The sequence below is a fragment of the Desmodus rotundus genome, chromosome 3 (assembly GCF_022682495.2).
Source record: "Desmodus rotundus isolate HL8 chromosome 3, HLdesRot8A.1, whole genome shotgun sequence".
Lineage (NCBI taxonomy): Eukaryota > Metazoa > Chordata > Mammalia > Chiroptera > Phyllostomidae > Desmodus > Desmodus rotundus.
Window position 1 is genome coordinate 36,931,261 of NC_071389.1, and position 26,675 is coordinate 36,957,935.

The following is a 26,675-nucleotide window of genomic DNA, read 5'->3' on the forward strand; positions in this document are numbered from 1 at the left end:
AAAATCACACAGCACCCCAACCCTGCTTCCCTTTTAGTAATGCCCAATTATGCATCCTTCCGGCCAAAGAAACTAGCTATAATTGACTTTACAGAAAACCTTCAGCAGCCAAGAAACTCACGGCTGTGGAGGGAGAGGACTATTCTTTTACTTTCCATGCACTGCACCCCCGCCCCCGCTCTGCCCCACCTCGTGTGAAGTTCACCTCCATCTGAAACCACCACAAGGTTGGACAGTGATGGGACTGGCTGCTCGGAGAAGCTGAGAGCTCACCATGCTTGGAAGACTGCCCTTTCCAGGAAAGAGATTATTGCAGCAAAATAGTAACCTGAGGCTGGTACAATGCCAAAAACTTCCCTTCCGTGCTGCAGATTCCAGGTGAGGTCTGTGGACAGCAGAGGCTGCTGGCATCTTTGGCCACCTCCCAGCGGCATGGGGATGGAGGCCCCACTGGTGAGATGCTGGAGCCTTATCTGCTGGGTTAATCCACCAGGGTTAACCATTCCTCTACACTAGAGCAAGTAGGATTATCAGTTTCACCCCGAGCGGAAGCACCGGGCCCACTGTGAGAACTAATGCCAGAATCCACGTGCTCTGTGTTCAAGCTAGGGAATGAGGTTGCTCGTATTTTCCCAGGTCTCCTCCAGAGGCCAGAAGGGTGGGAGGGTTCCTTCGCCTTCTGAGTGCCATCAACGCACCCAGCGCTCACAGGACCAAGCTAAGCTACTTTGCAGTGTGCCAGAGCCCGGGTGGGGTGGGCGAGCATCGCTCACTGAAGTGTGACTGTGAGGATTCTGGTGGTGACAACACTGCCACTAGGAAGTGGCAGAGCCCTTCTGGAAATGAGATGAGCAGACCACCCCCAAGTATCCACTTGATCATTTATTTTTCCTCTGATTTCCACACAAATGAGGCTTTGCACGGGTTTTGCAACCACGAGGTCTAAGACAGCCATGCACTTCGACAGCAGAACGGTCCCAGGGAGGTCTTGTCTGTACTGACGCGAGACGAGGAAAAACTGTACTTGAGAGGAACAAGCGACATGCCCACAGTTGCACAGCTCATGGACAATAATACATCAGGGGCTGAAACCCAGGTCTCCTGACTCCTGGTACAGTGCTCTCTCTCCCTCTCTCTCTCAGAATGGCACTGCCTGGCACAGCTCACTTAACTCAAGCTTCCCTTATGGGACGCAATTCCTCAGATTCCAGGTCTTTAGCTGAGGCTGGGCAGTTCTTAGGATGGAGTTGCATAAACAACCAAGCTTTAATAAGAGGGGAAGGACCTAGGGAGGGTCCCTTCCCTCTGGAACGGAAATGGAGCTAACTTTTCTCTGAGCTTAGGATTTATAAGGCACTGAAATTAACTACAGCTGGGGGTAGGGAGAGAAAGAAAAAAAGGGGTGAGTGTTGGAGAAATCACGCTGACGGCCTATTCTTTCAGCTGGGGACTGAACCTAACAACAGCAGGCTCCATTTTCCTGCAGGTGTGGTCCATCCCACCTCCGATGCGGCAAAGCAGCATAGACACACCCCACCACAATAACTACGAGGGTTCTCGGGGCAAGGGGCATGGAGGGTTAGAAAGCCAAGATGAGCCCAGATCCTCTGGATCTGATTCGGAGCAGAAACTACTCATTCCACCTGGGCAGGTGTCCCAGGCCTAAGCTGGGGACAGGATTCAACCCTGAAATGTCTTCCCTGGGGACATGGTCCTCCAGGAATAGACTCAGTGATGGCTGTGAGGAGGGCAGGGGGGTGGTGCACATAAGCCTGAGAGTGAAGGAGGGAGGGACAGGACATCATCACCAAGGATGGCAGAGAAAACTTTGGGATTGGACCTGGCTTTGGCACAGCACGTCTTGGGCCTGCCCGCCCATCTCTTGCCCTCCTGAGACCCCAGGGATAGAGAGGACCCTCCCTCCCCCCCGTGAGGAGCAATTCTGGCTGACGGAAGCAAAGGCAGTGCGACTCCAGGACATGCTTACATCATGCCAGCCAAGCCTGTGCCCAGGTGACCTAACAGGGAGCCTTCAGGACTCAACCACCAAACGCAAAGCACTTCGGTCGATGTGATGCTCAGTGGGAAGCAGTAACAGCTACCGCAGCCTGTAGGCAGGTACCGCTACCCCGTCATCAGAGGAAGAGCCGGCCTCAGAGGGGCTGAGTGGCTCACCCAGAGCCACACAGCCAGCAAGTGGCTGAACTGGGAACTGGACTCAGGTTCATCTGACTTCAAGTCCCCTGTCCTTCCCTCTCCACTGGGCGGCCCCTGGAAGCTGGGAGCAGTCCATTGAGGCTGTCTGCGTGGGATTTCTGGAGGGGTTTGTTTCTGAAAGTGTGGATCTGGGAAAGCAGCCAAGCTTGAGTGAAGAGAAGATGCCTCCTGGCTCTGGGGACAGTGGTCACCCACATGTCAGTCTCTTTGTGGGCGGGCGCAGGCTCAGTGCCTGGCGGCCTTGCAGATCTTGTCATACACCTCGGGGAAGGCGTCCTGGCAATTGAGCTGCTCCCGCAGCTTGTGGTACAGGGAGCCGTCAAACATCTCCCAGAACTCCTCGCGGTTCATGTAGCAGTCGGCGTACAGCATCTGGAACCTGCAGAACAGAGATGGAGGTGAGGGCGAAGTCAGCAGGACAGGGAGGTGAAGTCAGTGGGACAGGGAGGGGGAGGGGATGAGACAGATCCCCAGCTGCCCTTATGTGTAGCGTGCTTCGCAGTGCAGGAGGAGTGTTTGGAGGATGATTTCTCTTGTTCAGTCCCCTAATGACCTAGTTGTGGAGGGTGGTGTGGGAATTCCCACCCCCATTGGGCAGGTGGGAAACCCAGGCTCAGGGTAGGGAGTGGCTCGGAAGTGGAGGCCAAGTCAGGAGCAGAGCCAGACTGCTGGCTCCTCCCCTGTGCCCGTGCACCAAACACCGCCTCCCTGATGGGGCCACGGACTGCTCTCCTTGTATCTTTTTCTGATGTTGATAAACCGTGCAGATCGCAGGTGGACAACTTGCCAAGTCTGACACATGTGCACAACCTAGAAACCGTCACCTCGTAGTTGAGATAATGACCAAAATGACCTCCCCAATGTTCCTTATGCCCCTGGGTTATTGCCCCCTTCCATTCCAGGTGGGTCTGTTTTCTGTCACGGATTCTGAATTTTATGCACAGAAACATCACTACTCCTTTCTCCTGGCTTCTGTCAGTCGGCACAGTTATTCTGCCAGTAGCCCGTGTTCCGTCGCCCAGTAGCTTGCTCCAGGCCGTGTTCTGAGCACCGCCCTGTCCCAGGCCTCCTTGTAGCTGTCATGGTCACGGATCCCTCCCGCTTTAGCCTTGGTCCTCCAACCTGGAGTGGCAGGCCCTGAACTTATGGCAAACCACCCCATCATCTGTCCTGGGGCAGGCAGCTGTGGGGATGCAGGTGTGCTGGCTGGAGGAGAGGGATGCAGCAGAGAGGAGAGGGGTGGAAGCCTGGCACTGCCACCTCCTTACCTTTCACAAGGTACTTCCCGAAGCAGAGGCTGCTCTAGTGACAGAGTCCTGAGGCAACCAGGCGGTCTGGTTCCAGAGCTGGCCACCGTGGCCCTTCCCTACATCCCTCTGCAGCAGTCCCCTGGGGCTGATGACTGAAGGGACTGTGCCTCGCTCTGAGCCACTCACCCGTGCACGCTTCGGACGAACTTCTCCAACTGCCTCATACAGGACCTGGCTTCAAAGTGCTTCACGCGTGGCTCCCCGTAAGCTCCAATGTCCACGTAGAGCTCAGTCTCGTCTCCCTTAGGGTGCACCAGGCCTGGCTGGCTGGGCAGGATGAATGGGCACAGCCAGATGGGGTAGACCTGGGTGGCCAGGGAGGAGGGTGTTGGTGTTTTTTTTCCAATAGGAGGCAGGCCCCCAGCTGGCCCACCCCACACGTACCCAAAGGAAGGCTTTGCAGCTCTCTCCAGGGGCCCCTCCCCTGGCTGTTCACAGCTTTGCCCTCACCCCCAAGGCCCGGTAGAGAGCACCCAACTCCACCACCCTGGAGCGCACAGTCTGAGCAGCTCACGGAAGTGCCCTTCACTGGGCCCTAGAACTTGTCTCTCGTCAGGACGGTGGCTGGCAGGTCTACTTTGGCAGTGGGGGAAACCAAGGCCCGGGGTCAGGCATGCCCGCGGCCAGCCCCACAGTCCGGGGGGAAGCTGTGGGTCCCGGGGACGGCGCGCTCACATGGATGTCGTTGTGGAAGGTGTGCAGGGCCCGCTCCAGGCACTTCATGGGCACCAGCATGTCCTGCACCACGTGGTGCTGCTCGTACAGCTTGCGCAGGGTCTCGCCCTGAGTCAGCTTCAGGAGGGAGATCTTGGGGGGCACCATCCAGCCGAAGAGGTAGCGGAAGATGGGGTTGTTGCCGAAGGGGATGATGTCCTGAAAGACAAAGTTTGAAGATGGGGAGAAGGAACCAGTAAGGGCTGAGTGTCTCTGGGCCAGCTCCTTGTTCAGCGCTTGACATGTATCACAGGGTCCACTCCTCCATTTGGAGGGGCACAGTGGTACCCGGGATTTACCCGGTTGGATTAGGGTTCAATTCTCAGCTCTGGAATTTACCAGCTCTGACGACCTTGGCTGGTTGCTTAACCTCTCTGAACTCAAGTTGCCTTATCTGTAAAATGGGACTTCTGAGAACAGTGACATACCTACCAAATGCAAGGCATTCGGCCCAGTGCCTGGAGCAAAATAAGTAGCTATGGCTGCTGCTTTAGTTGTTGCTCACCTTTCAAGGTCAAGCTTAATGGCTACCTTCATCCCTGGACAAGACTAGCCATTTCCTCTTCGTGCTCCTGTGGCCCTTACAGCACCAGCCCACTTGCCTACCCCAGCTGTCTCCCTAGAAACCCTCCTGAGCAGGGGCTGCTCCTCCTCACCCAGCACCGCTGCCTCCCAGAGACACACTCTGCTCCCCACCAGCTGGCAATCCCGCCCACCAGCCAACCGTGAAGGTCTGAGCCCAGTCTGCTGCCTTCCTGAGGGGCACCTGTGTCTTCCTGGTACCCTCTTCTCATAGGTCCTGGGCCCTCGAAGCCAAGGACATTCTTTCGTTCATTAGACAATTACGAGGTATCCATGAGGCCAGGTACCAGGTTCTGTGAGGGGCACTGGGGATACCAAGAAAACCGAGACACGGTTCCTGTCCTCAGGTATGCAAGGGACAGGCCATGGGACTGCAGTATGGACAGGGCTGGGACAAAGAGATGTGGAGGCAGCTTATAAAAGGGTCCACATCAGACTACGGATCAGGGGAGGCTTCCCAAAGGGGCCGCCATGCTAAGCTCTGGGGGCTGAGCGACTCCCCCTGTCCAGTCCCCTGGAATCATGCTCTGACTGCCAGAACACTCCCATGAGGGAGGGACCTGTCTGCTCTCTTTTCTGTTAGATTCCGGCACCTACGCCAATGCCTGGCACACAACAAGGGTGCAAGACATAGCAACACATTGTTTCCTTGGTTGTCTTAGGAAAAGCCACACATGCCCACAGCAGAAATCCCAACAGTTCAAAATGTTAAGCCTCCTTTCACGCCCCGACCCCTCTTTCCTATCCCCAAAGGCAACCACTGTTAGGGGTTATTTTGTACCTTCTAGAGACATTTGATGCACACGAGCAGGTGGGCTTTACAAAAACACAACTCCCAAACGGAGGCATCTAACAGCCTCCTGCTTATCACCACATCCTGAGCCCCGGCGCCCAGCGTGCTACCGTGTTCTCTGTCCTGGAGCCTCCCGCTACACTGCAGAGACCCACAGACTGTGACTCCTGGGGCAAAGCGCGCCCACCCTCTGGTTCTGTCAGTAAAGTTTTATTGGAACACACCCATGCCCATTTAGTCCTAGACTGTCCATGGCTCCTTTCAGGCTGCAAGGGCAGGGTTGCTCCTGGAGAGACCTCATGGTCCATGAAGACTAAACCACCGCCTGGTCCTTTACGCAGACTGTTTGCTGACCTCTGCCCTACTGGGTGGACGTGGCCTGGTGTGTTTAATCAGGTCTGGGCTGATGGGCGTCTACATTATTTCCTGACTAGTCCAGTGAATGTCCTTTGTGCCCACTTACACGTATGTTTATCTGTAAGACAAATTCCTAGAAGTGGAAACTTCTGCTTCAGACAGTGTATGCAACTTTAATGGGCACTGTTTTAAGAGCCAGTACCATTGTATACTCTCCCAGACGACGGAGGAGGCTGCGGTTTCGCCGCACCCCGGCCGGCGTGCGTTATCGGACTTGTGCATCTCTCATTCAGAAGGGTAGAACATGAGACCCCTGTAGTCTTGTTTCGCCCGCCTTAACTCCAAGTGAGACTGTATCACCTTTCTTATGTTTAAAAGCCGTCTACATTGCCCCGCTCATCACAGTCTCTTCCCTCCTTGGCCTCATGCTTTCCAGTTGCCCTTGGTTTCTATCTGGGTCCAGCCCCTACTGGTCTCCTCTGCTCTCCTGGGCTGCAGGGTCCCACTACCGGCACAGGTCCAATGGGTCCAGCCTGACCCAGGATCCCAAACCCCAGACACAGGCCCTGTGACAATGGCTTTCTATGAAACATGAACCACCAAGGACCTAGCTACCCTTCCTTACTTCCCTGTGTCAGCCAACCATTTACTGCTGAGAATGAGGCCATCAGAGGGGAGGGAAAGGCAGGCCTGCTCAGAGTCCCTTTTCCTTTCAGCCTTCCTACTCACCAGTCCCCAAGATGCGGTGCTGGTAGAACGTGAATGTTATCAGGAAGGGAAATAAAACAGCTGAGTTAGTTTTGTGTGGTGTTTCCACTGGCCTTTTAAGAATGAAACACATATGCATGATGAGTTAAATGCTCTTACACTGTATTTGAAAGATGAACAGTAAAACTCATTCTAAGAAGTTAAATGTTTAATTTTTCTTTACTTAACATGAAATAGCAAATATTTATGACAAAAAAGAAACCATGGGAGAAAGGAAAAAAACTTTGTAATTTAACACTTTTGATGGCAACTTTTTCCTGCTTTTTCCACTGAGCCCTGAAAATTATGTAGCTGGCCCTGATCCCAAATATTGCTGACTGACCAAGCTGGGTGAGAGGAAGGGGCGGGAGCAGCCCGGCTCGGGCCAGGTGTGACAGGAATGCAGTGATCACCTAGAATGGCGATCCTGCCCACACTGATATGCGCAACCTCGCCTCGCCCTGAAGGCCTGACATGGAGCCAGCTGCCCACTCGGTGTCCTACCGAGATGTCTGAAAGGATCTCAGGCTGATATCCTTTCCCAGACCTTTCCCCCATGGTGGCCGCAGCGGTCAGTGGTACCTCCAGGCTCCCTGCTGCTTGGGCCGCTAACCGTGGACTCACACCCGCAGCCAGTCTGTGTGGAAGGGTGGATGGCCCAGCCTTCGCAGAATCTCTCAATCTGACACTGTTTCCTCCTCCACTGCTGCCCCCTTGGACAACAGAAATCTTTCTTCTTCTCTTCCACTCCTGCCGCCTCACCCCTCCTCCCTCCCTAGCCACTCTCCACCTAGCTGTCCAAGTTATTCTTTTAAAACAAAAATCAGGTCATGTCACTTTTCTGTGCAAAGTCCCCCACCAGTTTCCTGTCATACCTGGAGTACAGTATGAAATCCCTCCTTGACCTACGAGGACACATTTGATCCAGGCTCTGGCTGCTGTGTGACCTCATCTTCCACCATGGTTCTAGCTCAGGGGCTTTTTGCTGTTTTTCAAAAATGTAACCTGCTGTGACACTGGATAACTATATACCTTCTACCACACAACAAACTTAACTCAAAATAAATCAACAACCTAAATATAAGAGCTAAAAACATAAGCTCTTAGAAGAGAGCATAAGGGTAAATCGTCATGACCTTGGACTTGGCAATGGATTCTTAGCTATGACACTAAAAGCACAAAGACCAACAAGAAAAACAGATAAACTGGACTTCATCAAAACTAAAAACTTCGGTGCCTTGAAAGATATTATCAAGAAAGCAAAAAGACAACCTATAGAATGAGAGAAAATATTTGTAAGTCATATATCTGGTTAGGGTCTAATATTCTGAATATATAAACTCTTACAACTCAAGAGCAAAGAATGCAATTAAAGATGGGCAAGGAGCTGAATAGACACTTCTCTAAAAAAATATGCAAACAGCCAACAAGAATGTGAAACATCATTAGTCAATAGGAAAATGCAAATCAAAATCACAGTGAGATTCTACTTCACACCCACTAGGATGGCTATAATCAAAACCCAGAATCTAAGAGGCATTGGTGAGAATGCAGAGACTGAACACTACAGCTGGGAGGGCGAAATGGCTCAGCCGCTGTGGAAAAAGCCTGGCAGCTCCTCAGTAACTTAGACACAAAGCTACCACGTGACTCAGCAATTCCACTCACAGGCATACCCCAAAGAAGCGAAGGCTGGTACTCAAACAAATCCTTGTATATGAGTGTCCAGGGCAGCATCATTCACAGTGCCAATGGGTGGAAACAGTCCAAATGTCCAACCACAGATGGATGGATAAACACTGTGGTCTATCCACACCAGGGAGTGTTATTCAGCAACAAAAAGGAGATATTACGGACACATGCTACAACAGGATGAACCTGGAAAACAGTATGCTAAGTGAGAGGAGCCAGTCGCGAAAGGCTGTAATACTGTCTGACTCCACTGGTATGAAATAATCTAAACCAGGGAAATCCACAGAGACAGAACAGACTGATGGTGGCAGAGGCTAGGGAAAGGGAGAACGGGAAACAACTGCTCAATGGGTACAGGGCTTCTTTCTGGGACGAGGAAATGTATTGGAACTACGTGGAGGTGGCAGTTGCATAATATCGTGAACACTCCAATGCCGCTAAATTGTATGCATTCTTTGCGTAGAGCACTCTCTCCCAGAGCTCTGCATGGCTCGTCCTCCCTGTGTTCAGGTCCCTGCTCATAAGTCTTTCCCGGAGAGGCCTTCCCTGACGCCCTCATTTCAGATGTCACTGCTGCCCACCCCTCCACACACCACAGCCAATTCTTGCTCACGTGTCAAGTCCAAGCTTGCCGGCTACCTCCAACCCTAGAGAGAAGTAGACTAGCCACTTCCCCTTCCTCTTCCTCTGGCCCTTTACAGGGCAAAGGCTGTCTGCTTGGCTAGGCTACAGCTCCTCAGTGACGGGCCAGGTCAGCAGTGTTCCCCAAGTACTCGCCCGGTGCCCCATTTTCTGTGTCGGGCGACAGCCTGATGTTTTAAGTGAAGATGGTTTGATCCCTCAGAAAGAAGTGACTTGTTGCTGTGTAAGAGGGTGTTCCAGTTTCCTAGGACAAAGCCACGCTTTTCCCCTAACACGGAGAGTGTGGCCACAGCATTAACTACCCTGGTTCCCTGCCCAGCAGGCCAGGAGGAGCCAGGCCAACGGGGAAATTGAGCCTCACCTGGAGCTCCCAAAAGATGCTGCGCGTGTGCCGGTGGTAGTAGTGTCTCAAGGGGATGTACTCCAGGCCCTCTCTGTTTGTCTTCAGGTAGTTCTCCACGTGCTTGAAGAACCACGGCTTGTAGTAATTGCCAATGCTATTCAGCTGAAATGACAGAAGGCATTGTGTCAGCCTGCAGACAAGCACCAAATGCCATCGGGGTGTAACAGCGATACCCGGCTTCTCTTCAGCACTCCTGGCCTTTTCAAAGCTCTTTCATGTCTATTATCACCTCTGAGGCTCTCGAAAGCCTGGCGAGGTTAAGCACTGCGGGTATGCTGTAGCAGAGCAAGAGCTCAGCAAGGTTAAGGGGTGGGCCTAGGGCCCAGCCGCTAGTTTCTGACAGTCTAGAGGGCTGAGTGACCCTGACCTAGTCTGCTGCTCCTTCTCATTGAGAAAAGCAGAGTGCAAATGTTTGCCAGCATCTGCCACAATGCAGTGCTCCATGCAAGTAAATTTCTCCCTTCCTCCCTGCCACTAGGCCGGGGTTGGCACAATCACTGAGCATGGGTCCTCTCCTCCTCGCTGGGCTCCATAGCCAACAGCACTCATTACCCACAGCCCTTTCCCTGCCACTCGAGACCAGTCCCACAGCCCTGAGCGTGGCGCTCACCCCTGCAGCCACCATCAGCGGAGGAAGCTCCCAGAGTAACCTGGGTGCTTCTCTAGCACTGGGCCTTGTGGGCCCCAAGGCCTAAATTTTCCATTTAGCTGATATTTTCTTCAGCTCTAGGATGACTTAGCTTCTCTGGACCCCAGCCTCCTCACCCGTGAGATGAATTCTGGGCAGGTGCTTTTGGAGAGAGGAGGGGCAGCATCCCTGAAGGAGCACGGGCTCCAGCATTGGGTGGCTGGAGCCAGGCCCAGGCCCAGTCCCTCTCTCAGCCTGTTTCTTCCCATGTAAAATGGTATTAAAAGCATATGCTCTGTGGAAGTGTCCTTGGGGCCTATGGAAACGCCACACACGCACACACGCTGCAGGTGCTCAGGCCCCACGCAGACCAGCCTCCCCGGTGGGCAGGTGAGATCCCACCCGGCCGGGTGGGCTCGGCAAAGGGTTAGGGAGACGAGAGTGGAGGCCGCTTAGGAGAGGAAGGATGTGGCCAGGGGACCATCAGGGAGGGAAAGGCAGGAGCAGAGGCAAGAAGTGAGCAGCCCCAGAGCTGCTGGTGGAGAATAATCACAGTGCGTGCTGAGTGCCTCGATCTAGGCAGCGTCACGGGCACCTCGTGAGCTTGTCCCTTTTCCCCACCGTGACCTCGCACGGGGTTGGGGGCTGGCAGGCGGGGTGCGCTATCCCTGTTTCAAGGGTGAGACTGAGAACCACCAAGGTTGAACGGATCGTCCGAGGCCACAAGGCTGACGAGAAGCAGGGCAAGGACGTACCGCCCCGTGTGGCACCACAAGGCCAGGGGCGGAAGGCAGAGAACCCTGAGGGTGGGCTCGGAAATGTGGGCATTGTCATAACAAAACAAAAAAGCTACTCATTGCTCTCCTGATTCTAAAAGCCACGGACGCGCTGTGAAGACTTTAAACACTGCAGAAATACGTAACTTGGAGAGAGACGCCTCCGTAGCCTCAGCCTCAGCCCCGTGGCCTACTAAAACGAATGTGTGTCCACTAGGGTTTCTTTTCTGTGCGCACATACAGATTTATACAAACGGCACAATCCGGTGCACACTCTCACTTATAACGTAACACACTCGGCGGGCCCCGGGTAGGTCGGCCTCTCCTCTCTGAGCCTCACTTTCTGTGCAGGCAAACTGGAGACACTGCCACCTCTTGGGGTGCTTGGAAGACTAAAAGGTAATGTAGAAAGCGCCATGCCAGGTGCCTGCCCACAGCGGCAGCACAGTATCCAGTTCCTGGTCCCTGTCGGCCTCCTACCCCTCCACCTACCTCGCCAACCCCTTTCACTCTGGAGCCAGCCAACCCTTTGGGTGATTGCTTATGTGGATGTCACCCTCTTGTGCAGGCCACTCTGCCGGGAGGCCACTCTGCAGGGAGGAAACGTGGGGCCACAGTGTACCAGGAAACTGGGGTTACAGAACCTGTTTGTCCAAGTCAGTTTCTGAGAGGACAGTGTGGGGAGGGACAAAAGACGCCGTGCGCTGGCCTCTGCCTGCTGAGGTATAGGAGACTGAGCCCAATAGGGGCACAGCAACCTGATCTAACCCCGGGAGAGGCCTGGCCACACACCAGCCAGTGGCACCAGCTGCAGAGTGAAATAGAGACTTGGGGGTACCTGGAGACAGGTGCTCCTCCTGGTGCTCGTGGACTGACTCGTCAGGAGCCCTTTGTGCCAGAGAAGTCCAGGGTGTGATCAAGAACCCAGACCATTCCCCTCTCCCAGGGCACACACACACAGCCGGGGCAGCTAGGTGGCCGGCCGCCTGAGTTCCGGTTCCAGCCCTGGCACTTAGGTAGCAAGCCTCCTCCTACCTCAGGGCCTCCCTGAAAGTGCAGGCGGGCTGCCTTCTCCCAGGGCCGCAGTGAGACGTCCATGGCCCAGGGCCTGCAGAGGGCCTATCACAGTGCCTGGCACACAGGGACAAATTCCTGAGCAGCCTCCCAAACAGGAACATTTGGAAGGAATTTCCCTCAAAGGAAATGTCCACACATCTAAGGGCATCTATCACTCTCCTCCCCCAGCCCTGTTCCCGGTGGGCGTCAGGGTCTTGCTCATCAGGACCCTGTGCCAACGGCTGTGGCTGGGGCCCCACCCCTCTGCCAGTGACACCAGACAAGCCTCTGGGGAAGGTCTTGTCTTCTCCTTGGGAAAAAGGGTCAGGGTGTTCCAACATTTTAGAAGCTGTACAAACCCCTCTGTCCATCCATAAGCGTAGGGGGCATGTAACATATCAAACAGGTGACAGAGTTGGTCCAGTGGGGGCAGTGGTTCCCCTTGGCCCCTTCCTCAGCTTATCGCCACTGGCAGCCTTGACGGGGATGCTTCAGCTTCAGACATGCTGGAGAAACTCTGAATGAGATGTCCTTGCCGGGTGGCTGGGTGACACAGGCTGACTGGGCTCGGCCCAGGTCAGGTGGAGCCAGGGCCGAGGGAGCGCAGGGCACTGGGGCTCAGTGTTGGGTGTTTCCACCCCTGGTCCCGGATCCCCATCCTCCTGTGCTCACCAGAGTCCCACAAGGAACGGTGCTCGGTCAGTATCTGCGGATGGAGCTACATCCCAGAAGCTGATACGGAGGGGAGCAGACAGTGAAGTCGGAGTCAGAGACCCAGACTGGTGTCTGCCCTGTGCTAGCAGTGTGCGCTCAGGAGGCTCCTCCCCCGGGTTTTGTTTGAAGAGGGGGTTGTGTCAGATGATCTGCAAGCCCCTGCTAATTGTAAAATGTTTTAAGTATGTAGGTATCGATGAAGCACCTTAAGAGTGCCTACCCTCCGATCTGTTGTACTAATTCTACTTTAAGATAGTGTTTAAACTACAAACAAAAGACAGTCATTGCTACATTAATTTAAATAGAAAAACTGGAAGCGACCTAAGTTTGCAGCTTTGGGGCAGGGGTTTAGCAAACAACAGAGCATTCACTAAAGGCAACGCTCTATAGACATTAAGTATGACATTTCTGAAGACAGTGTAAAAACCTGGGGAAATGCTTATCACACTAGACAAGAAAAACAAATTCGAACAGGTGATCACAGCCAAAGACAAACAACGCAAAAAACCGCGCAAAGAGATGTTCAACCTCACAAGTGGCCGGAGGACTGCAAAATAGACCGAGGTACTATTTTTAACCCTATCAGATTGGCAAAACGAAAGAGCGAAACTACCCGCGTTGGCACCCCTGCAGGGGAAAAGCAGGCTCACACTCCGCCGCTGGAAGTGGACAGAGCACCGCTTTCCCGCCGAGCTGTCTGGCTGCAGCCATCTGCACTGAACGTGCTCAGGCCCTGGGGTCAGGAAGCCCACCTTTTGGACTCAATCCTATAGAAATGCTCCCACAAGAGGCAAAGGACACATGTAAGAGGATCTTCACTGCAACTGTATCTTTAAGAGCAAAACATTTTAAGCAATATAAATACTCATCAGTAAGCAGACAGTGAGGCCAATTATTTCCATGCAACGATGGGACTCTATGGAATGAAATGAGGGTGTGTACACACACACACACACACACACACACACAGAGAAAGAAATAGGCCTTAAAGATCCCACACACCCGAACTATTACAAGTGTTTGTATGCCTGGAGGTAAAGAGGCACATATTTTAACTTTTTCTTTATCTTTTCAACATTGTTATACTACTACTTTTGTAGTTTAAAAACTTAAAAAAAGATCTATGCACCAAAAAGGAGGGGAAACAAATACATGAAACACGTTAGCAACAGCTGGCTTTGGGTCCCATTTATAGGTAGGGTCTTTTCCTTCCTATTACTTATTTACACTTTCCAAGTCTCTCATAATAAAACTCATGAAAACTGCTACTAAAAACTTGGTAAATTGAAGAAGTGGCCATCTGGACTCTGTGGCATCAAATCAATCACTCAGATTTTGGCTTTGTCATCTAGCGGCACTTCGTACGACCTCCTGGAACTCGGTTCTTCATCTATAAAATGGAACTGATGTGAAGATCGGAGATTACTCCTGTCAGGAGACACGCACACACCTAGCAGGTGGTGGAGCAGATGGAATGGGAGCGTTTGTCACGGCCTGAAACAGCTCTGACTATTATAGCTCTGACTATAGATCCTGTTGCCCAAACCCCAGGTGAGCTGACGCAGGCTGCAGCCTTGAAGAGGGTGGCTGTCTGCGTCAGGGTGGGGCGACAGGCTCCACCTGGGCTCGCGCCCCCCGCCCCCCTCGCTGCCGGCTGCCCGGGCCTACCTTGCTGGGCTCCAGCTGGTCCGTCATGACCCCCGTCATGATGACGGCCTCATCCAGGGAGTACAGCAGCCCTTCTACAAAGTGGTTCTCCTGCTGCTGGGACTCGTGCTTGAACTTCTCACAGATCGCCTCTAGGCCCCGCACTGGCTCAAACCGCAGCTTGACGTACTTCTTGGCGGGGACGATGCGGATCTCAGCAGCCACCAGGAAGCCCAGGGTCCCACATGACCAGGGCACGGCGTAGAACAGGTCTGAGTTCTCCGACTGTGAGGCAGATCAACACGTGCTGAGAACTCGCACCCTGGGCCCCACATTGCCACATGCTGCCAACAGGGGCACGAACAACCCGGGGGCCTGAGCTAAATTCCTGTTCTGTCACCGCCCTGTGTAAACCCCACGAGGCACTTCACAAATTGCTTCCTGGCCTCAGCCTTCCTGCTGCAGCTTCTGCACCACGTGGGACTTACATGTGCGCTGCGGAGACTGCCTCCTCCCCCTCCACCTAGGCACAGCCCCCGGCCACAGGCTGCCCAGGAAGAGGCCATGACCAGCACGGCCCAAAGACCCGAAACGGAGGGCTAAGGGCCAGCCCAGGCCAGGCTGAACAACGAGCTGAATCCTTACTGAGGGTGTTGGTCCCCAGGAGACATTAAAACACTTCCCTTCTGGGCCATTACCCCCATCTACAAAGCCTTTCCCTGTCCATTAGCTGTGGAATTGTCACAGGGGAAAGACCCGAGTCAGGGGATCCCCTCCCACCCTGAGCTGCTTCCTTGGTTCTTGTCTTGTTTGCAAGAGACAAATTCAAGTGAGAGACAAAAAAGTACAGTGGAAACGAGATGGCAAGGTTGTTTATGAAACGCATGTGAGCACAAAGCTGCAAGCAGGCACCTGGCTTGTCTGTATGCCCCAGGTATAGACGAAATAAAGTTGTTAGTAAGTTTGTTCTATACACTTGAGCCCGGGGTTCAAGTGGGCACTCAGCTAATCTGAGTGTGCCGACTAGTGTGGTTCAGGGGTTACATACCTTAGTCAGCTTTTAGGTTCCCTCTCCTTCTCCCCCTTTTAAAGCTTGGGGGTAAGGTACAGCTACAAAGGCTTTCTTTCTCAGCTAGTAAAGGCTCTTTGTCTTAGAGAAGTTGCTACAGACGTTCCCTTTCCCAGCACACAGTCTCAAGGACTCCCCTCCTCCTGGGCTCTATCCCTGCTTGTGATGTTCAGAACGCCTGGCAACCTTATCCGACCAGGCTCAGGACTGCTGAGTAGTGGGTGAGACATGTCTCCTTCCTCCTCCCTGCCTTAGTTTACTATCTGTCCTACCTAACACAATCCGCCCCACAGCCTAGGAAGAGCATTAACACTTCCAGTCAGACAGGGAAGGAAAGCCAAGTGCCCAGAGGTGCATAGCTCACCCAAGTCTCCCCACTGGGAGCGCCGTGATGCTGGGGCTCAGGCAAGGTCATCTGAATCCTGATCCAGCCTTCTGCCTGCAAAGCCTCATCCGCTTTTCCAAATCTGCTTCTAACATCATCATTTTCTTATTTCAGTAACTGTCTCAGAGACAGACAACCGACTTTTCATCTGATCATTTTAACTCTGGTTCTTTGATTCCAATAAAGCACATTTTGAAAAAGTCCAGCCTTGCCTGGGCTTTACCCAGAGGACAGCAGTGTGGTCTCTGCTGCCCACGGTTTCGTGGGGCAGGGGCTGGAGCAGGGAAGCCCTGCAGCGGGGCTGGCTGGAGCCTCTGGAACAGCCGAGGTGGGCAATGGATTCCCACCCGGTCCCCCAGTGATCCCACTGCTAGATCACAGCAGGAGCAACCAGGCATCTGCTGCGGGCCCGGCTCTGAGCTAGGAGCTGCCCATCTGGCATCTATGGGCTCTTCTGACGACACATCTCTCACATAGGACATGGGACCACAGAGAAGGTAAGTAATTCATGAATGTCTGTCTCCTTTCTTTGCTGGCAATAAATAGGTTAGAATGCAGGCCCCTCCTGTTTAGGGAAATGGGTAAAACCGATGGGAAAGGGGTCACTCTTGTCCAAAACCTGAGCTCCCAAGCTGGGGGCTCTGCTTGGGACCCTTCTGTGAGGCCAGCGACTCCGGTGGCTCTCTGAAACACCTGCTTCTAAAGAAAGGCTCGCACTGTCACTCCCTTCCCAGGGACTCCACAGACATGCTCGGGGAGACCCGTGTTTCTCTCAGGTTTCAAAATGCCTTAAATGTCTGTGTCTCACTTTGAGCAATAGAATTGGTTTTTTATTTCTCCAAAACAGCCTCTTCTACCACTTTTAGTTGCCCCGCACACCATCTGGTGCAGAGCTGTGAAACCGAGGCCTGACTTCCCCTACACAGGTAGTGTCCTGTAATGGACAGCTGAGGACATGGGTCTGGGAGCCTGGTAATCTGGACCTGAATGCCAGCTGTGTGGCAGTTAGTAGCTCCGTGACCTTGGGTAAGCTCATTAACCTCTCAATGCTTTCGTTTCCCATCTGTAAAACGTGGCTAATAGTACTGACCTCATAAAGTTGTTGAAGAATTAAAAGCCTTAATACATGTAAAGCATTTAAACAGTGACTGAGCACATAAAGGGGCCTTATAAATCTTTATTGTTGTTGTGAATTCAGACCCAGACTGAACAGGTGTGTTTGCATGTGAAGCAACCCCAAGGTGCCACTGCCCCATTGCCAGGGTCCTTGATGCCCAAGGCAGGCAGATGGGGACATCCCGACTCTCTGAACTCACCGGTGTGCATCGCACAAAGCTGCCATCAGCCAGGACCAGCTCGTAGGCAGTGCAGATGTGCTGGAACAGGCCATACTTGTGGGATGATGACTCAATGCCTGTGCCCATGATCAAGCCCCCTGCAGAGACACATGGGTTAGCGAGGAGGAGCTGCGGTGTGTGAGTGTGTGGTGGGGGCGCGGGGAGGGGAATTGGGTAAAGGCACTTCAGTGGAGCTGGGGAGCTCCTAGCTCAAGGGCGGTGTGACTGGGCTGGCAGAAATGAGCTGCCTGCTGTGGGCACAGTTCCCACCTCTGTGGGTCTAGAGAGCAGGAAGGGCTCAGATGGGAGTGTGAGGGCTTGCTTGGAGGACGGGGACAGATAACAGACCCTGTCCAGGGCTCTCCGACCCTCATCTCTGGCCAGACCCAACCTTCAAAGCTGTGTGCATTCATTCTCAGAGGGACCCTAATGACAAGGGGAGTTGTGTGGGGGGCAGGAAGCTGTGTCCTGTGGGAAGAGTTAAAGGAACTGAAGGTGCATCCCCTGGAGAAGAGGAGGCTGTGGGGACCCCGAGTCCTCCAGAAGGAAAGAGAGAGTACACTTATTCTATGTGCGCCCCAGGGCAGGGGTGGAGCCAGGGTGTGCCACAGGGAAGCAGGCATGAGCCAGAGAGTAAGGAGTAAGGAGGCTGTTTGGTCTTTCGAGTTGTTCAGATACGCAATGGCTGGCAGGGGCTCCCTGTCTTTGGAACTGGGGGGACTTCTGTCACAGTTGGAATAGAGGCAACTCCTGTGCTGGAGGGAAGGTGGGCCAAGGTCCTAAGACAGCCTGAGTCCTCACCCACTGTGAGGTCATCGAGCTCAGGCAGCACGGGCAGGGTCCAGCCAATGGAGGTCAGCAGGGCAGTCACCTGACCCATGGTCACCAAGGGCTCCACACGGACAATCTGTTGCACAAGAAGAGAAACCCTGAGTCACAAGGAGGCTGCCGGGCCTAACGTGGGCATCTGCATGCAGAAGGTGTCCTTCAGACCTTCCCAACCAATCACCGCAGAGGTTCCTACCAGCCCTTAGTCTCCTGCCAGAACATTACAGTATCTTTCCTTCCAGGGAGTGGGGTTTCTAAACCTGGGTTTGCGACGGTTCAGTCTTGTCCTTGCTAGTATCTTTACAATTAATGCTTAGTTTATCTTTCTTCTGGGTTCTAGAAGAAGTAATCCTATACTTGGAAGAAAGAGCATATATGAAGAAAATAAAAGTCACCTGTATCAATGTTAATACTGGAGTGTATTTACTCTCTGTCTTTTTCCATGCACGCCTATGTTGCTCTTTTATGTGTTTTTATACAATGCACACACACACAAACACACACACACAAACACATACTTGCTTGTCTTGCTTTTAAAATCCAACACATCACTATAACTACTGTCCTTGGAAAATGTGATTTTTAATAATTGAATATGACACATGAATATGCCTTCATGTAGACTTGTTTCCAGCCAAGACAGAAGAAAAGGGACCAGATTTACCCTATTGCCTGAAACCAAAAAACAGACAAAATACATAAAACAAGAGTTTTCAACGGACTGGACAGCAGGCAAGGAAGTTAATGACCATTGAGAGACAAGAAACCCCCTGAAGGGAGCTCTGTGAATGCCCAGCTAACTGCTGGGAGTTAGGCAGTGCTGGGAGGGGGACATGGGAGCCCAGTGGCCTCTGAGCTGAGAGCCTCAGAAGACTGAGGTGAAGAGAATTTGCAGGAAAGAGTGCTGGAGGACAAACTGTATGGAGAGAAATCTGAAGAGCTGCAAAGGCTGCCCACTGAGTATTCAACCGAGTACAGATCAGTACAGAGTACAGAGGAAATGGCCTGAGGCTGAGGCCAGGGAAGAGCCACCAGAAGCACAACAGGTAACAGTGCAGGGAATAGTGTCTGTTCCCACCAGCCAGCCTGGAAACCCCATGCTTCACAGGGCACGGAGTAGAGTGCTCAGCTTGGTCATGCCTCACACAGGGGAACAGCTGTCCCTAGATTTAAATGCTGCTCTTGCCCCACCTGAAAAATCGGGACCCAACAGTGTCAAACTGTTTCCAAGTAACTTAGCTATATCCCAGAAAAAGCTCAAGAAGATTTACGGGAATACAGAAATATCCAGCACCCTACTCACAATGTGAAGTAAAACTCACAATGTCTAAAATCCAAAGTTTACTAGGCATGCAAAGGGGCAGACAAATTCAGCCCACAATGAGGAGAAAACTCAGTTAATCTGTTTATTAAAATTAACAAACAAGGGCATGAAAATAATTATTGCTGTATTCCTTATGCTCAAAGGTTAAGTAGAGACACTAAAAAGATAGTAAAAAGACCCATATCAAATGTCTAGAAATAAAACAATGTCTGACAGCAAATTAGACATTGCAGAAGAAAAGAGTAGTGAACTTAATACACAGCAAGAGAAACCATCCAAAAGGAAAACACTCAAGGAAAAAAAAATTAAAATCCACAGTGTATCAGAGTGAGCTGAGCAGGGGAATAACTTTAAGTGGCCTTCACCTACATGTGACAGCATTCTCAAAGGGGAGAGGGTAGTGGACAGAAAAAATATGTGAAGAAATAAAGATCCCCAAATTTCCAAATTTGACGAAAGTTATAATAAAACCCAACCAAGAGAATTATGAAGAAAACTATACCAGGACACATCGTAATTAAGCTGCTCAAAACTAGTGACACTGAGAAAGTCTTAAAAACAGGCAGAGGAAATAAAAATGTGACAGAGGAACAAAGATAAGGATAAGAGATTTCTTGTTGGAAACCATGCAAGTAAGGTGAGAGTGAAGGATCTTTAAAGTCAACATGGAATTCCATACCCAATGAAAATATCTTCCAAAAATGAAGGCAACTGCAGCCCTGGACAGTGTGGCTCAGTTGGTTGGAGCATTGGCCTGTAAACCAGAAGGTCACAGGTTCGATTCTGGTATGGGCACATGCTTGGGTTGTGGGTTCCGTCCCCAGTCAGGGCACAAGGGAGAGGAAACCAATTGATATTTCTCTTTCTCTCTCTGCCCCTCCCTTTCTCTCTCTTTAAAATCAAAAAACATGTCCTTGGGTGAATCCTTGGGTGAGGATAAAAAGAAAAAAATAAGGGCAACTGCACATCCATTAGGCTGGCTACTATAACAAAAACCAGGAAACAGCAAGCGTTGGTGGAGAATCTGAAACCCTTGCATACAGTCGGTGGGAATGTGGCGCAGTTTCTGCGGAAAACAAAGCGGCAGCGCTTCCAAAGTGAAACACAGCCTTACCATATGACCTGGCAAGTCCGCTTCTGGGTACACACCCCATTAAAAGCAGGGCCTTGGAAAGACATTTGTATATCCATGTCCATAGCACCATGGTTCATAATGGCTGCAACGTGGGAGCGACCAAGTGCCCAACGGGAAATGACCGGACAAGGAAGATGTGGCATAGACGTGCAATACACTGTTCTTCAGCCTTCAAAAGGACTGGAATCCTGACACGCGCCACAACAGGGATGAACCTTGGGGACATTATGTTCAGTGAAATAAGCCGGTCACAAAAAGGCAAATCGGGGTGATTCCACTTACACGGGGTACTCAGAGTAGTCAAAATCCCGGAGACAGGAAGTAGAACAGTGGCTGCCGGGGGCTGGGGCGGGGGGAGAAGGGGAGTTCCTGCTTTCTTCTCGTTCTGCACGATGAAAACACTGGTGGGGTTGGATGGCGGTGATGGCTACATAACCTTAGAATGTGCGCAGATTTAACACCACTGAGCTGCACACTTAAAAGTGGTTAAGACTGTAAATTTTATGTTGTGTGTATTTTACCACAATAAAACCTGGAAAAGAAATGAAGGCAGGGTAACTGTTTTTGGATACACAACTGCTGAACGATTCATCACCAGCAAGATCACCAGGTAAGGGTGTTAAGGGAGGCCCGAAAGGCAGAAGGAAGATTAAAACAGATGGGGATGCAAGTCTATACAATGGAGTGAAGAAATGGCAGCTATGTGGGTAAGGATATAACATTTTTTCTCATTATTTAAATTTATTTAAAGGATAGCTATTAGAAATAATGTAGTATGGGCTTTATAACATACATAAAAGTATGTCAACGACAGCACAGGAGCCGGGAGAGAAATGGAAGTATATAGGTTACTATAAGATTCTTATACTACACACAAAATAGGGTATCATTGGAAGGTAGATCGTGATAAGTAAAATGTATCCTAGAAATCCTGAAGCTACTGCTAAAATAACAAAACCGGGAGTTGCAGTTAATAATCTAACAAAAGAGCTAAAATAGAAACATAAAAATTATTTGGTAATCCACCTGAAACAATACAAAATAACACTGAGTGTAACCTGTAGTTGAAAAAAAGGTTAAAAACAAATTAGCTGAAAACAACAGCAGCAACAAGAACCAAAAGAATATTCCATAAACACTATTTTGTCTTCAAAAAAATCACTCAGTAATCCAAAGGAAGATTGGGGACAAAAATGAAAAAAGAAGAAGGGAACAAAGAACAAATGGGGACAAACTAGAAAACAGAGAACAAGGTGACAGAGGGAAGGCAAACCTTGCCAACAAGACCGCTCCGCGGAAACGGCCTGGCCATGCCGGTTACCAGGCAGACATGGTCAGGTGGGATAAAAAAGCAAGACCTAACGAAATGCTGCCTACGAGAAGCACATCTTGAACACACATATTAAACATATAGATTAAAAAGATACACCATCTCACCACAAGTCAAATAAAAAAGCTGGAATGACTTTATTAATATCAGACAAAGTAGATTCCAGAGCAAAGACTCTAACTAGGAATAAAACAGGTCCCTTTATAATTACAAACACTCAATTAATTAATTAAAAGGACAAAAAATTCCTAAACATTTATATATTTAGTAAGAGCTTCAAAATACCTGAAGCAAAAACGGATGGAACTGCAAGAGATACATAAACAAATCCACAATCATAGGCAGAGATTTCAATAGCCCTATTTCAATAATTGATAGAGTACGCGGAGAAAAATTTTTAAAAATGTAGATTTGAACACCACTATCGACCACCTTGACCTAACTGACATATAAAGTACACACCACCCCAAAACAGCAGAATACACATTTTTTAAAAATGTGCATGAAGTATGATTGTCTAACCACTATGCTGTACACTTGAAAGTAATACAAGATAATACTGAATGTAAAATAAATAAATGAATAAATAACTTAAAAGAAACAAAAAAAATGTGCACGAAACATTTACCAAGATAGACCACACTCTGGGCCACCAAGTAAACCTCAGTAAACTGAACAACATTCTGTGCGAAGGGGCTGTGACCAATCTCCTTCAAAGCTGTGAGGCCTCGGAGGACGGCAATGGTGAGCAGAGCCTCCAGTGCTGACCAGAGTCCTCGGCCCTGTCTCCTCTGGGACGCCCGAGGCGGAAATCATCTTCCCTCAAGTCATCGCACCAGGGGCAGTGCCCGCCCACAGCCGGAGCCGGGGAACCACGCCACTCTCACCTGTTTCTTGGTGTCCACCTCCAGGATGTCCATCAGGTTGATCATGATGTTTTTGTGTGTCTTCTTGTACTTCCCAACCCGCAGCGAGACAGTGAGCCAGCCCGGGCGCCCTGTGCACATGAAGGTCTTGCTGCCTTGCTCCTTCCATTCTCGTACCTGCAACCGGGGACAGAGGCTGAGCCAGCCCCTCCTGGATCCCAGAGCAACTCGCAGCCCTGCTTTCAGGAGGGAGCTGGGAAGCATACCTTCGCCTGTCAGAGAACATTAAAAGGCAATCTGACAATCTCTGCCTTTTAATTACTGAGCCCTTGCCTTCTTCCAGGCACTGGAAGGCCCACTGGCCTCACCCTCTGGAATCTCTCTGGCCAGTGAGGCTGAGAGAAAAGCTGGGGTGTTGCCACGCCATAAGGCAGAATGAAGAAAGAGCTAAGACACAGGATCAAAGTGCTTTGAGGACATTAAGTCTGACTGGGAAGGCCAGGGGAGGTTTTGTAACAGTACTACCAGCAACCATACAAGTGACGATAGTTTATTAGGTGTTTGCACTGTGCTGGGCACCATCTCATTTAATTCTCAACAACTCCAGGAGGTTGGGATGATCTCCGTTTGCAGATGAGAAAACTGAGGCAGAGTAACTTGCCTAAGGTCACACAACCAAGGAAGGGCAGAGCCCAGATTCACAGCCAGGACTATCAGACTTCTGGAAGGACAGATGGGCTTGTGTTAACAGTGAAGAGAGGAACAGCTAACATGTACAGAGGCATTCTATGTGCCAAGCCCTGTTCTAAGCATTTGTATGTGTAACTCATGTATCACTTATAGAGGAGAGAAGGGGCAGGGAAGGGCCACCATGCTATTGGAAGGAAGAGCTTTTGCAAAACCTCTGCTGTAAGGGGCCAGAGCACAAAACACAGAGAACAAACGGCCCAGAGGATGACAAGCCATCGAGAACATGGGAGAAAGTTCTCCCTTCCTACTGAGATGGGCAAGGGCAGGGAGGTGGCTATCTGTTGCTGTAACCTCTGGCCATCCATTTCTCTTTGTCTGCTTCTAATGCTCCCATTTGCCTTTGGTCCAGGTGATGTTGCTTCTCCCCCTGCCCCAAGAAGTGGGCATATGACTCAGGTCTGACACCCTCCTGGCTGTAGTGACCAGTTCATGGATGGGACCTACCATCCAAGTCAAGCCAATCAGGGTGGCTCCAGGAGAGGCACTCTTGTTGTACTGGGGCTGCTAAGCTGGTTGGATGAAAGCCAGAAACTGCTGGAGCCTCCACAGGGAGACAGCCTCCCTGAGAATAAAGTCAACCTAGAGGAAGGCAGAGCCAAGAGATGGCAGATGGATAGAAAGGTGGAGATGGGGGATCCTAGATCCAGTCATGCCTGAGCCAGTTTTACTCCCAGACTTTTCGGGACCTGGGTCAATGAAGTCCCTTTTTTGGCTCAACAGTCTAAGTTGAGTTTCCATCACTTGCAACCAAGAGTCTGGGAGGATGGTGCATTGAAGCTGATGGAACAAACAGCTCAGCATGGATAAGAACCTTCCTGTGATTGGAGCCCAGGGTGCCGCGGGAAGTAGAGGAGTCTGAGCAGGGGGCAGTTATGGAGGAAGGGGTCCTGTGAATAGCAGGGAAGGCACAGAGGGAAGGATTCCATGACCACGCAGGCCTTGCCCCTGCCTAACTTTGCAGTCCTAGGACGTAATCCAAGCTCAGAGGTGTGGGGATTGGATGGGGGTGCTACAATCAAGCTGCAGGGTGGGCCACAAGACAGGAAGTGAATGTGGAAGCCATAAAGGCTAAAACATTGGTTAGATTGGAGCCAACCAAGATTTTCGGCAGGGAGGCAATGCTGTGGAGAGTGGCCCTTGTGACTATGTACAGGCCAAAAAGCGGGGGGAGCAGGGGGCAGGACAGGGGCAACTAGTCTGGTAGCTATTACAACATGCCAGGTGTGAGGCAACAGAACCAGACCTACAGGGTGGAATGGAATGGAATGGGAAAGAAAAAATGTCAGAGTTCAGCCTCCGAAATCAGCTGACCTACAGTTTGAACCTCAATTTTCCCCATCTGTAGAACAGGTATAAGTCCTGCCAGGGTTGCTCTGAGGATTAGAAATAATAAACATCAGTGGTACTGTACGTGGGCCATGGCACGGTAGGCCAGGTCCCAAGCCTGTTGTCTTCCTGTCCGCAGTGAACACTTTGGTTTAGTTTAAATAAGAGCTCAGTGGGCTGTTCTGGGCCAGGTCCCATGGGTCAGAGGTGAGTTGGATAACAGTCCCTGCCCTCCAGGAGCATGCACTCTGATCGGAGAGACAAACAGGTAAATGGAGACTCTGATTGCAAGGAAAGAGAGATGAAAGAGGGTGCAGCTGTGGAGGGAGGGTAGGCAGGGCTCTGGAGTCATGACTGCGACCAGCAAAACCCAGGGCAGCCCAAGTAAAGTACTTGCAGACCCTGCGTTCTCCCACCCGGCCCACGGTTTCTTCTCTCTTGTGGGAATGAATGCTCTCAGCATCCATCTTCACACTCTTGCTTGCAGCGCCCAGCCAGGTGCACAAAGAATATGGAGGCTGCTACACCTGTGGTGAGAGGGGTAGCAGGAAACAGAAGCCCTGTGCAACCTGACTCCAGTAAGAGAGGAACCTAAGGACAGGCAGAAGGAACCAAGAACTTGCTCAGGCCCAATGCCCATGCCAGCCCTGGACACAAGAAGGTGGCTCGGCTCTGAGCAGCAGCAGGGCAAGGCTCCGTGGGTGCTGACACATGCGAGGATGTGCAGAGGTACTGGGAGGTGGCTCACTCACTGTCACTTTAGTCCTTTATTCTAAGTGTGTCAAAAGCTCCTTGCTGCTACAGAGTAAACTCTAAACTCCAGACCCCTCCATAACCTAGCTCCAAACTGACTTTCCAACCTCATCCCTAACTCAGCCTTCGGCTCACACCCAACCCTCCACTCGATACACTTCTCCCCAGTCACTTCCCCTACTTCCAGTTTTAAGCGAGCTCCACCTCCCGGAAGCCCTCCCACCTCTGAAATCGCTCAGGCCTGGTGATAGCTCATTGCCCACCAACCCCTGGTCATTTGCCCACCAACCCTCTATCTTATGATTCTTTATATTCCTCCTGGTATCTGCAGGTACTCTGAACATAGTGGGAACTCCATAAGCATCGGAACAATTTTTTGTTCTCTCCAAGCCTTTGCTTACCCCACTCCCTCACAGGGAAGCTCCCACCATCACATTTCTGAGTTCAAATCCCCCTCGAGCGTCACCTACTCCCTGCAGTCTGGGCTCCCCCAGCACCGCACAGCAGCCAGCGCCTCGCGCCTGGCTGTGCAAGCTGACTACCTAATCGCGTGGGCCCGGGGCTCCGATGACCGCCCGGGAGAGCTCACCTGCTTCTGAATGTCCCGCACGCGCTGCCCGTGTAGGCGCGGCGCGCTGCTGAGCTTGAACACCACCCAGGCGCGCACGTAGTAGTAGATGTCGAAGATGAGCGAGAGCGGCAGCAGGAAGAGACACACGAACACCCACCGCTGGTGAATGAGCACGAACTCCAGCCCCTTCACGCGGATCCAGAGCAGGAAGAGCAGCGCGCACACGGCCAACGACACAGCCGGCTCCATGGTGGGGCCCGCAGCGCGCCGCGCCGCACGGGGGAGGGGGCTGCCGGCTCGCGTCGCCTGTCACCGCCACCAGTCCAGTGCCCGCCTGCGCCCGGCAGCTCCAGTAGCCAGCTCCTAGTGAGCCGGGGGTCGCCTTGCTGCCTCGCGATTGGCTCGGGTTGCAAAGGTTCGGTGGGCCGAGACCCGGGTGGCAACCAATGGCGAGCCGCGCGGGAGATCGGACCAGGAACCCGCTGCTTTTATTGGCTGCGGGAGTCGGGCCGCTCCACCCACCTATCCTAGCCGACGCGCCGGGAGGGGTTGCCTGGGGACCCACACATTGGCGGGGTCGATTGCGCTCTGCCGCGCGGGGTCTCTAGGGGCACGGGCGGGGGCGACTAGGGCTTCCCGCCCTGTGGACTGCGGGGGCCGCTCCTCAGCCTAGAAGCGCAACTGCTTCCTCCTCCCCACGTCCATAGGTGGCGTCTTTGCGAG

General features: G+C 51.8%; 1 protein-coding gene across 1 annotated transcript; it reads right to left on the minus strand.

Annotated features, from left to right (window-relative positions):
• Nucleotides 1–867: 867 nt before the first annotated feature.
• DHCR24 (24-dehydrocholesterol reductase) lies at nt 868–26,332 on the minus strand. The gene is made up of 9 exons (XM_024571217.3): nt 25,971–26,332; nt 22,574–22,729; nt 17,871–17,976; nt 17,049–17,167; nt 14,300–14,563; nt 9,416–9,559; nt 4,203–4,400; nt 3,654–3,832; nt 868–2,596 (listed from the first exon to the last, which is right to left on the minus strand). Exons 1-9 carry the CDS (start codon nt 26,199–26,201, stop codon nt 2,443–2,445), a joined length of 1,551 nt encoding a protein of 516 aa, XP_024426985.1. The 5' UTR covers nt 26,202–26,332; the 3' UTR covers nt 868–2,442.
• Nucleotides 26,333–26,675: the final 343 nt, after the last annotated feature.

Excerpts from the sequence above, each read along its gene's own strand:
- DHCR24 (XM_024571217.3), bottom strand. The coding sequence starts at position 26,201 with ATGGAGCCGGCTGTGTCGTTGGCCGTGTGCGCGCTGCTCTTCCTGCTC. Across the intron at positions 22,730-25,970 it reads TGCGGGACATTCAGAAGCAG|GTACGAGAATGGAAGGAGCA; the intron begins GTGAGCTCTCCC and ends CCCCGGTTGCAG. Across the intron at positions 17,168-17,870 it reads GCTCGATGACCTCACAGTGG|GGGGCTTGATCATGGGCACA; the intron begins GTGAGGACTCAG and ends GTGTCTCTGCAG.